Genomic DNA, 12,436 nt, shown 5'->3' on the forward strand with positions numbered 1-12,436 from the left:
AACAAATCTAAGACATCAAGTCATTAAACTCTATGTATCTCAATATGAATCTCTTAAAAAAGGGAGACATTTTCTTATGTAAACACATTGTAATTATCTAATCTAGGAGAATTAACAATAATTCCTTTGTCTGCATGCTTCTGAAGTGAAACTACTCATACAGAATTCTGTACTATGAAAAAGTTAGCACTGCATTTGTATAGCAATATTCTGTAGACTAAAAACAGTTTTAAAGTGAAATTTAGTATGTTCTGAAATGCAAGGTGCTGATCTACCATCTAACTAAAGCTGAGCTCAAGAAGGCCTGAGACAACTCTTAAAAACACACAGGGGCTTCCCTGGTGGCTCAGAATCTGCCTGCCAATGCAGGTGACACGGGTTTGAGCCCTGGTCGGGGAAGATCCCACATACCGTGGAGCAACTAAGCCTGTGCGGCACAACTACTGAGCCTTCGCTCTACAGCCTGCGACCCACAATTACTGAAGCCCGCGAGCCACAACTACTGAAGCCCACATGCCTAGAGCCTGTGCTCCACAAGAGAAGCCACCACAATGAGAAGCCCGCGCACCACAACGACGAGTAGCCCTCACTCGCCGCAACTAGAGAAAGCCTGCACGCAGCAACGAAGACCCAATGCAGCCAAAAATAAATAAGTTAATTAAAAAAAAATACACAGTATAAGGTTGAAGTCTTTGTACATTATTTTAATAAAAAACACACTGCTGTGTACGAATATACAGATCTCAAGTTGTAACATTCAAATACAGAATGCGATGAAGTAGCTTTGTAAGTTTTCTTCACTGAGACAGATTTTCTGTCACATTTAGACTTTTATGATTATTAAGACATAATGAACAAGAGAAGTACGGATTTTCCAGCCTCATGATTAGTAAATTCCTCTGCAAAGGAATGAAGGTATTCAGTCATTAATAGGGAAACAGTTGGCAAATTAGATGACACTGCCTACAATGTATTAATATAAGAGACACAATAAGAGATAAGAAACTGCAGTTAATGTTAGAAGTATAGGCAATATAGCTTTCTCAGACTTCTACCAATGATTATATACTTGATATATAAACATTCTTAAATGTAAAATAGTTCAGTATGATTGCATCTATATTTGTTCCACAATGACAATTTGTTTAATGTATTAATCTGATATATATTTTTGACCTGGAGTCATTTACAAAGAAATAATGAGAAATCCTGAAAAGAAACTTATTAGTTCCAAGTCAAATTATGTTTAAAAGTTAAGAGATCTATGGAAAACAAAAGTGTGGGTAAGAAACATTGGCTACATGCCAATTTTTATTTCTAACAGAAATTTTTACACATAATAATCATCTTCACAAAATAATCATCTTCTTTACCTTACAAAACAAAACCAAAAAATCCTAAAATTAATCCCACAAATCCAAATTAGCGGAACTTAGAGTAACAAAGTCAGAGCCAGTCTTGTCACCTGCACGCTAATTTGATAAATCAAACTGCTTTGCAGGGGTGGGGGAGGACTGCATCTGCTCCTGTGCAGAACTGATGATGACTTTCAGTCCTTAAATAATGACAACTGTCACACAGCTCTTTTTTAAAAAGAAATATGTATATCCAGGAAACCCAATGGAATATGTTACTTCTGAAATTCCATAAAAGCTATAAGGCAGCCAAGTGTTGATGGTATTCAAGGACAGTAAAAGTTTGCACTCTTAATGACCATTGACAGGCTTTGTGCCAATATTCAAACAATACGCTTTTCACTGACTATCAATGCAAAGGTGAGGAAAGAAATACAATATTACATCATACCCCAGCACAGAGCTACTATATTTGTGTAAAAGAATCACTACTTATCTGTTGTTTTAAATGAAGTCCCGTCCAGGCATTAAGCTGGAATCTAAATGTTGATAGTGCCTAATCTCAACTCCCAAGACAAACAAAAAGAGTTTAGGTGTCAAGACTGATCCTCTTTGGCCGCAGTGGATACCATTTTCTCTGGGGGCAGTCTTTAGTTCGCTTTCTTCTCAGTACCAAGTCAGTGTCTTTCCTAGCAGAACTCTCTGCTGGTGTGGTTTCTATTTGTGCTATAAAGCTCTCAGGTTTAACATCTGGTTTCCTACAACAACCGGAAAACACTTCTTGGTGGACTCTCTGCAGCTGGATAACAGGCTGCATCTTTAAAACTTGGGAAAATCCATCTCCTTGTTCAATTAATGCAGGCAAGGACTTAAAGAACAAACAACAGTAATACTTAACATTAATCTCAGGTTGAAACGCAAACACACAGAGATAGACACAACACTTGAGTATTTTAACTTTTCAGATCAAGGCTTTTTCTAAAACCTAATTTTTTAGGTCATAGATATTCAACTTTACCTTAAAATACCAGTTTTAGCTGAGGAATTTTAACAAAAAGCTAAAACTAAAAAGATATGTTCTGTTCCTATAATGCCTGGTAGTAAAATAAAACTGGCAAAACAGGAGGTAACAGAATTTCAGAGTTTAAAATTTAATGTCTGAAGTTCCATATTTTACGATAGTAAGTATTTTAGAAATCTTAATTATCAAGAGCAGGGATCAGCACATTTTTTCTGTAAAGGGCCATACAGTAAACATTTTAGGCTCTGAGGGCCTTTACATCTCTGTCGCAATTATTCAACTTTCCTGTTGTAAATGTAAAGAAGCCATAGACAATAAGTAAACGAATGTACGTGGCTGTGTTCCAAAATAGTTTTATCTACAAAAACAGGTGGCAGGCTGGATTTTACCCTGTCCCACCACAGTTTGTCAACTCCTGATTAAGAACATGTTATGAGGGCTTTCCTGGTGGCGCAGTGGTTGAGAGTCCGCCTGCTGATGCAGGGGACACGGGTTCGTGCCCCGGGCCGGGAAGATCCCACATGCCACGGAGCGGCTGGGCCCGTGAGCCATGGCCGCTGGGCCTGCGCGTCCGGAGCCTGTGCTCCGCAACAGGAGAGGCCACAACAGTGAGAGGCCCGCATACCGCAAAAAAAAAAAAAAAAAAGAACATGTTATGAGAGAAGTGAGAAGTGTGAGTACCAGAAAATCATGGCATCAGTACAAACCACAAAAGAGTGTTACAGAAGATGATCAAAACAGAGGAGATTCTGAAGGAGTTTTAAAATAATTTTCCTGTACTAGAAATCTAAATATTTTCTGTTTGGGCAAAATAAATGTCAATAATATAAACAATTTATGATAATAATATTAAACTCCAAGTTGGATATACAGTTGATGGAAGAAATTTTCACATATTGAGGTATGGGGAAATCACTCTGGCTTATACATGATTTAGGCTGAACTTTATGCTAACTGAAACAGCCTGTCTTGTGGCCTGTCAAACATACATTGTACATCTGCTTTCATCATTAAAGAAAAGAATTTGTTCATCATCCACTTACATAAAGGGTTAAGCTGCAACCCACTGCAGCCACCCAAGACAGTGAGCCTCAGGGGAATTCAGGCATTCTGTGCTTTGGATGTATAGGCTTCTAGATAGTTAAGATGCATATTTAAGGATGAATTTCAATGACCCCAGATTCTTGCATCTTCCCATACACAGAAAAATTCCTAAATTCATTAACTTGAGATGTCTGTTCTTTGTGGTTAGCAGTAATCTTTTACCAAGCTGTAACCTTGACCACATTTTTTCCAGCCAAAAAAATTCATATATCCTCTCTCCTCCCCTACCCCTTCGAAGCAGTCCCAGCAGAGCTACTGAGAAGCTGTTTCCTGGGCTATAGTCCTCAGTTTGGCTCTAATAAAACTCTTCTTCTATTCTTATTGTATATTGTTTATTGATTATTTGCATCAACACAGAATAATATAGTGGCTGAGAGTATAGGCTCTGGAGCTAAACATCTAGGGTTTAAATCCTGGCACAATTACTTATTTGGGCAATCTACTTAGCCCCTCTGTGCCTTGGTTTCCTTATCTGTAAAACAGTAGCAGTACCTATCTCAGAGGGTTAATGTAAGGATTAAATGAGGAAATATAATACATGTAAAGCAGTTAGATGGTGCCTAATCCATACTAAATGCTGGCTAAATGTTAACCTGTATTATCATCCAAAATTGTTTGATGGATTGCTAACTCTCAGAACTCAAAAATATAACCAACCTTTAAAGAAGCCAGGTATACTGGCACATAGTAGGTGTCTAATAAATGGTAATTATTCTGAATGTTACCGTCACTTAATAAATTCATTAAAGATCTATTTAAAAGACTACTGAGAATTCCTGTTACAACAGACTAAAACACCTAAGAATGCTAAAAGCAAACACCTAGCCACACATGTTATTCACTTATAATTTAGTATGTAGCTTTTACCTTCATGGCTTCACTGATCTCCTTAGCTATTTTTTCTCCTCTGCATTTCAAATTTTCCATACGAGGGGCTGCAAAGAAATCGTCAAACAGTATTTTAGGCTTTTTATCTAATACGAAGTCATAAAAGACATGCAGATGCTATCTGGACGACAGTCTGTTAGAATGATTCACCTTGGCTCAATCTTTCTTAGAATACTTTGTAATCTATTTAAAACAAGTGTCCTATTAAGTTTATCCAGATAAATAAAAAGACCGTGAAAATATTAGAATAGCAGAGAAAAACTTATGGTTATAAGTATAAAATGATAGACAGGGATGTCCCTGGTGGCACAGTGGTTAAGAATGTGCCTGGCACAGGTTTGAGCCCTGGTCTGGGAAGATCCCACATGCCGTGGAGCAACTGAGCCCATGCACTACAACTACTGAGGCTGCGCTCTAGAGCCCACGAGCCACAACTACTGAACTCGGGCTCGAACCCATGTCCCCTGCATTGGCAGGCAGATTCTTAACCACTGCGTCACCAGGGAGCCCCACTCAATGCTTTTCTGATTCCTAATACATTTTCTTTTCTTCCAATCTGTGTTACAAATGTTCGTGCCTACTTCATAACAGAACTGCATATTTAATGATACCTCTGTATAAAAATCCTAATAAAACTTCAAGTGAAACTGGAGATAAGAAAAATCATTCCATTATGAAATCATCTACAAATTAGTTTTTTTTGTTTTTTTTTTGTGGTACGCGGGCCTCTCACTGTTGTGGCCTCTCCCGTTGCGGAGCACAGGCTCCGGACGTGCAGGCCCAGCGGCCATGGCTCACGGGCCCAGCCGCTCCGCGGCATGTGGGATCTTCACGGACCAGGGCACGAACGTGTCCCCTGCATCGGCAGGCGGACTCTCAACCACTGCGCCACCAGGGAAGCCCCTACAAATTAGTTTTTAGAAGAGTAGTTCTCACTAGAAATTTCTTAAAGTCTAAGCAAGTATATAACTATGTTAGGAAGGCCACAGTTTTACTGACTTCAACAGATTGGCAAATAAGCCAAGCAAAGAATTTCTTTCATAGCTGCTCTTTTTCTTTTCTGACTTTTCTTGGCTCAAAAAAGTGAGAACACATTTAGAATAAAGAAAATGAATAGCAAAGGCAACTGAGAGATGCCGGAGAGGGTGTGGAGAAAAGGGAACCCTCTTGCACTGTTGGTGGGAATGTGAATTGATTACAGCCACTATGGAGAACACTATGAAGGTTCCTTAAAAAACTAAAAATAGAACTACCATATGACCCAGCAATCCCACTACTGGGCATAAACCCTGAGAAAACCATAATTCAAAAAGACACATGCACCCCAACGTTCATAGCAGCACTACTGATAATAGCCAGGTCATGGAAGCAACCTAAATGTCCATCGAAAGATGAATGGATAAAGAAGATGCAGTGCACATATACAATGGAATGTTACTCAGCCTTAAAAAGGAACGAAATTGGGTCATTTGTAGAGACGTGGATGGACCTAGAGGCTGTCATACAGAGTGAAGTAAGTCGGAAAGAGAAAAACAAATATCTTTTATTAACGCATATATGTGGAATCTGGTATAGATGATCTTATTTGCAAAGCAGAAACAGAGACACAGATGTAGAGAACAAACATGGATATCAAGGGGGAAGGGGCAGGGTGGGATGAACTGGGAGATTGGGACTGACATACACTATTGATACTATGTATAAAATAGATAACTAATGAGAACCTACTGTATAGCACAGGGAACTCTACTCAATGCTCTGGGGTGACCTAAATGGGAAGGAAATCCAAAAAAGAGGGAATACATGTATATGTATAGCTGATTCACTTTGCTGTACAGTAAAAACACAACATTGTAAAGGAACTATACTCCAATAAAAATTAATTAAAAAAAAAAAAGGAATTGAGAGAATGGGCCCTTAAAGGAGAAAGGCAAAGGCAAAGGCAACATGATAGCCTCAGAAAAAGGGTTCTTGACCTTTTTTAGTTCCCAGAGATTTCTTTGGCAATTTGGAGAAGCCTATGGACCCCTTCTCAGAATATTTTTTAATGTATTTATTTTTTAAATTGAGGTATAATGTACATACAGTTAAATGCAGAAATTAAGTTTAGCATTCAACCACCTTTGACAAATGTACACCAAAGACATGGGACATTTCCATCACCCCAGAAAGTTTTCTTGTGCCCCTTTCCCAATCTTCTATACAAGAAGCAACCACTCATCTGATTTCTATCATTATACATCAGTTTTGCTTACTCTAGAATTTCAGAACAATGTTTTAAAATACAATTTAAAAATATAATTACTTAAAAATTGTAATAGGTAATACAGGTGCTTCTTTATTAATGATTTAAACAAAAAGATCGAGCGGCAGGTCTAATTACCATAATAAGAAAATAATGAGTATAAACAATATTGCGAGGTGTCTGCAACAACTGAAACTGAAAATATCTGTGGCTTCCAGTAGCAAAAAAAAAAAAATTACAGGTACTGCTAATACTACCACCATTACCTGCATTCAAAATCGAAGGAAATGCTAAATTTCAGTTTGAGGTTAATAAAAATAACACTGTAATTTTTTTCCTCTCCAAGTTCACAGCCTCCTATATTCTCAGGACCCTTGCCTTAAAATAGTATGCTGATTTAATTTCAATTCTTTTACGATTTGGGGAGATTCCCCCAAGAGCACTCAGGCAATTATTAAATTTTCCCCTGGGTATGGCAAATAAATGATCCAGCCTTCAGTACTCTTATAGCAATCTGGCTTCCAGCCAGGCCCACATTCTCTCCTCATCAAACTTGCACACCTGTGTGGAGCTGCCCATTCTTCTAACATTTATTATGTACTTTCCATGGACAAATACCAGTAGTTAGGTATTCAGAGTAAGTAAAAATGGTCTCTGCCCCTCAAGGAACTTTCAGTTTAAAAGAGACACATGGAGGGCTTCCGTGGTGGCGCAGTGGTTGGGGGTCCGCCTGCCGATGCAGGGGGCACGGGTTCGTGCCCCGGTCCGGGAGGATCCCGCGTGCCGCGGAGCGGCTGGGCCCGTGAGACACAGCCAATGGGCCTGGGCGTCTGAAGCCTGTGCTCCGCAGCGGGAGGTGCCACAACAGTGAGGGGCCCACGTGCCGCAAAAAAAAAAAAAAAATAATTCCCTACATTAAAACATGAGAAAGTGTAAGATTAAATCCAACAGAAAACATATCTCCTACTTTGAAATTCCACAATTCAAATTACATTCAGTATATACATCCACTCAAAAAGAATTCAGAGATCACACTGTTGAAAGGCAGTGGGCAATAGAGAATGGATAAGACAAAAACAGAAATATGAGAAACTACAGAGAAGATATGTGGTTGACCTTTGTGGATAGATTCAGAGTAAGAGTAAAGAAAAGCAATCTAAAAATCGAATTAAACATTTAATATTCACATAATTTCTTATCACTGTACAAAAATAGTTTTTAATATTTAATGTGGCAATAATAGGACGTATTTAAAAATCATTTTTATAATAAAAAATGAGATTCCTATATTTCGTGTGCTTCTATTAATTCAGTAACATTTGGTTCTATTAAAAGGACTCTCAAATCTTCTATTACATATTTCCCATTAGCTTTGTTCTACACACAACACTCTAAGTAACTCATCATCTTTTGAAAAAAGGGAGTATGAAAGTTGTACTGGATCTAAAACATTTCATAATTAGACTGATAAAATGTAACTGGTTGCAAAGAGTTGTTTCTTTTTAGTTCAATTTACCTTTCCTGCACATGTAAACTAACAGAGATAGAAAGAATATTTGAAGAAATATGATGATGATAGCAGAGGGAGGAACACTCCCAAACTCGTTCTACGAGGCCACCATCACCCTGATACCAAAACCAGACAAAGAAAGAAAACTACAGGCCAATATCACTGATGAACATAGATGCAAAAATCCTCAACAAAATACTAGCAAACAGAATCCAACAGCACATTAAAAGGATCATACACCATGATCAAGTGGGGTTTAACCCAGGAATGCAAGGATTTTTCAACATACGCAAATCAATCAATGTGATACACCATATTAACAAACTGAAAGATAAAAACCATATGATCACCTCAAAAGATGCAGAGAAAGCTTTTGACAAAATTCAACACCCATTTATGATAAAAACCGTCCAGAAAGTAGGCAAAGAGTGAACTTGCCTCAACATAATAAAGGCCATATATGACAAACCCACAACCAACATAGTTCCCAATGGTGAAAAACTGAAACCATTTCCTCTAAGATCAGAAACAAGACAAGGCTGTCCACTCTCACCACTATTATTCAACATAGTTTTGGAAGTTTTAGCCACAGCAATCAGAGAAGAAAAACAAATAAAAGGAATCCAAATCAGAAAAGAAGAAGTAAAGCTGTCAGTGTTTGCAGATGACATGATACTATACATAGAAAATCCTAAAGATGTTACCAGAAAACTACTAGAGCTAATCAATGAATTTGGTAAAGTAGCAGAACACAAAATTAATGCACAGAAATCTCTTGCATTCCTATACACTAATAATGAAAAATGTGAAAGAGAAATTAAGGAAACACTCCCATTTACCATTGCAACAAAAAGAATAAAATACCTAGGAATAAACCTACCTAATGAGACAAAAGACCTGTATGCAGAAAACTATAAGACACTGATGAAAGAAATTAAACATGATACAAATAGATGGAGAGATATAGCATGTTCTTGGATTGGAAGAATCAACATTGTGAAAATGACTATACTACCCAAAGCAATCTACAGATTCAATGCAATCCCTATCAAACTGCCACTGGCATTTTTCACAGAACTAGAACAAAAAATTTCAGAATTTGTATGGAAACACAAAAGACCCCGAATAGCCAAAGCAATCTTGAGGGAAAAAAACAGAGTTGGAGGAATCAAGCTACCTGACTTCAAACTATACTACAAAGCTACAGTAATCAAGACAGTATGGTACTGGCACAAAAACAGAACTATAGATCAATGGAACAGGATAGGAAGCCCAGAGATAAACCCACACACATATGGTCACCTTATCTTTTATAAAGGAGGCAAGAATATAGAGTGGAGAAAAGACAGCCTCTTCAATAAGTGGTGCTGGGACAACTGGATGTGTACATGTAAAAGAATGAAATTAGAACACTCCCTAACACCATACACAAAAATAAACTCAAAATGGATTAAAGACCTAAATGTAAGGCCAGACACTATCAAACTCTTAGAGGAAAACATAGGCAGAACACTCTATGACATAAATCACAGCAAGATCCTTTTTGACCCACCTCCTAGAGAAATGGAAATAAAAACAAAAATAAACAAATGGGACCTAATGAAACTTAAAAGCTTTTGCACAGCAAAGGAAACCATAAATAAGACAAAAAGACAACCCTCAGAATGAGAAAAAATACTTGCAAATGAAACAACTGACAAAGGATTAATCTCCAAAATTTACAAGCAGCTCATGAAGCTCAATATCAAAAAAACAAACAACGCAATCCAAAAATGGGCAGAAGACCTAAATAGACATTTCTCCAAAGAAGATATACAGATTGCCAACAAACACGTGAAAGAATCCTCAACATCATTAATCATTAGAGAAATGCAAATCAAAACTACAATGAGATATTATCTCACACCGGTCAGAATGGCCATCATCAAAAAATCTACAAACAATAAATGCTGGAGACGGTGTGGAGAAAACAGAACCCTCCTGCACTGTTGGTGGGAATTTAAATTGATATAGCCACTATGGAGAACAGTCTGGAGGTTCCTTAAAAAACTAAAAATAGAACTACCATACAACCCAGCAATCCCACTACTGGGCATATACCCTGAGAAAAACCATAATTCAAAAAGAGTCATGTACCACAATGTTCATGCAGCTCTATTTACAATAGCCAGGACATGGCAGCAACCTGAGTGTCCATCAACAGATGAATGGCTAAAGAACATGTGGCACATATATACAATGGAATATTACTCAGCCATAAAAAGAAACGAAATTGAGTTATTTGTAGTGAGGTGGATGGACCTAGAGTCTGTCATAGAGTGAAGTAAGACAGAAAGAGAAAAACAAATACCATATGCTAACACATACATATGGAATCTAAAAAAAAGGTCATATAGAACCTAGGGGCAGGACAGGAATAAAGACACAGACGTATAGAATGGACTTGAGGATACGAGGAGGGGGAAGGGTAAGCTGGGACAAAGTGAGAGAGTGGCATGGACATATATACACTACCAAATGTAATATAGATAGCTAGTGGGAAGCAGCCGCAAAGCACAGGGAGATCAGCTCGGTGCTTTGTGACCACCTAGAGAGGTGGGATAGGGAGGGTGGGAGGGAGGGAGACGCAAGAGGGAAGAGATATGGAGATATATGTATAACTGATTCACTTTGTTATAAAGCAGAAACTAACACACCATTGTAAAGCAATTATACTCCATAAAGATATTTAAAAAATAAAATAAAGTTTATCCTATGTTTCCCAACTATGCAGACACTCTATCTAGATCCAGGTGGCAGTTGCATGTCTTAATGTGTACGTGTGTTTACCAATTCATCAAGCTGTGCACTGTATATTATAGCTCAGTATATACAAACATACACACAATAATGAACAGAATCTTTTTTTAACATTTACTCTAGAAAGTTCTTACTTTTATGTATAGAGTAAGGCAATCATTTCCTTCTTCATTGCTATTGCATGAATCTATCATCCAAGGAATTCTTAACTTTTTTTATAAACATATGCTACTTAAAAAAATGTTTCTTCTATAAACCCACAATGATGGACAGTAGCTGTTTTCCATCTGTTGCACAAGCAAAGACAACGTAAAAAGCACCAAGTTGTTTGGGTTTGTGCGTAAAATGGAGTTTAGGTCCCAGGCTTGGATAACTATGAACAGATTTTCACACATGAATGTTTGGTGGAACATTCTAAAGTTGTGCTGCACTTATAAGACATTTAGTATTCCTGGCTCCTGACTACAAAATGCCAGCTTGTACCCTCCCATTACTGTGGTAACAGAAAACTTCCCCCCACTTTTTCAAAGGGCCGCTAGGGGGCAGTACTGCCTCCAGTGAGAATCATGGTGTTCTTTTTCACCTTTCAGAATTTCCCTGGGAACAAGAACCTCATTCTCTTAATCTTGGACGGTCTAGTGCTGAACACAGTGCCTGACATGTAGAGTAGGTGCTTAATAAGTATGACAGACCAAGGCTATGATAAAGTATTCTATGGAGGCACAAAGGGAGGTGAGGTCAATCCAACAGGGGAATTGAAAGGAGAGTAAAAACTTCATAGATGTTGTAAGAGAGTTGCCTAGCCTAAGAGGATTTGGATGGCTGGGGGTGAGTGGGAATACGAGGTGGGTGGTAGAGGATGTGCTATACCAAAACAAGGGAATAAATCAAGAAAGAAGAAAACACAGGAACCAGGAAACATGATCCAAAACAGAGAAGAAGTAAAGGAAATTCCCAGGATGATGAGGAAAGGAACAGACAGGATGAAAGCTTTGCAGCAGGCCTAGAGAGCAAACAGTCCAGATTATACTAGGAAGACAAAAGACTCCCAGAGGAACACCTCCAAGAAAAAAGGAAAGGGTTTTAAAATGGATTTGATGGATAACCATTTGATGGAAGTGTTTACTATACTGAGAGGAATTTTACAGTTCTATTGAAGTGTTTGGGAAAGAATTAGTGAAAGACACAACAGCAAACAAAGCAAACAGAAAAATAAAGCATTCTGAAGGGGGATGGGAAGATGTTCAAGAAAGAAAATATACTCATAGTATGATTACCTGACTCATTTGAAGAACATTTAACATAACAATATCAATGCTAAATACTAGTGATTATTTCTGACAAAAATGAGAGATTACAAGTAAAGCTGATGTGTGTAGATTATTCTTTTGAGAAACCTGGCTATGAAAAGGAGGAGAGTTCAGGGAAAAGAAACACAATGGCATGAAAGCTTTCCCTAGTTGATCCTACGACAGCCCATTTCTGGTATTATGGGTTGTCATACATTGCCAATC

The 12,436-nt window shown here is 37.9% G+C and overlaps 1 protein-coding gene across 1 annotated transcript in view; it reads right to left on the reverse strand.

Moving 5' to 3' along the window:
• Positions 1 to 725: 725 nt before the first annotated feature.
• NSL1 (NSL1 component of MIS12 kinetochore complex) overlaps positions 726 to 12,436 on the reverse strand; it is a gene marked incomplete at its 5' end in the record, with an annotated part of 37,378 nt that continues 25,667 nt past the window's right edge. Inside the window, 2 exons of the mRNA XM_082832666.1 lie at positions 726 to 2,223; positions 4,348 to 4,415. Coding sequence (XP_082688792.1) covers positions 1,945 to 2,223; positions 4,348 to 4,415 — 347 coding nt within the window. The 3' untranslated portion in view covers positions 726 to 1,944. The remainder of the gene's footprint in view (positions 2,224 to 4,347; positions 4,416 to 12,436) is intronic.

This window comes from Leucopleurus acutus (assembly GCF_964270905.1).
Source record: "Leucopleurus acutus genome assembly, chromosome: 2".
NCBI lineage: Eukaryota > Metazoa > Chordata > Mammalia > Artiodactyla > Delphinidae > Leucopleurus > Leucopleurus acutus.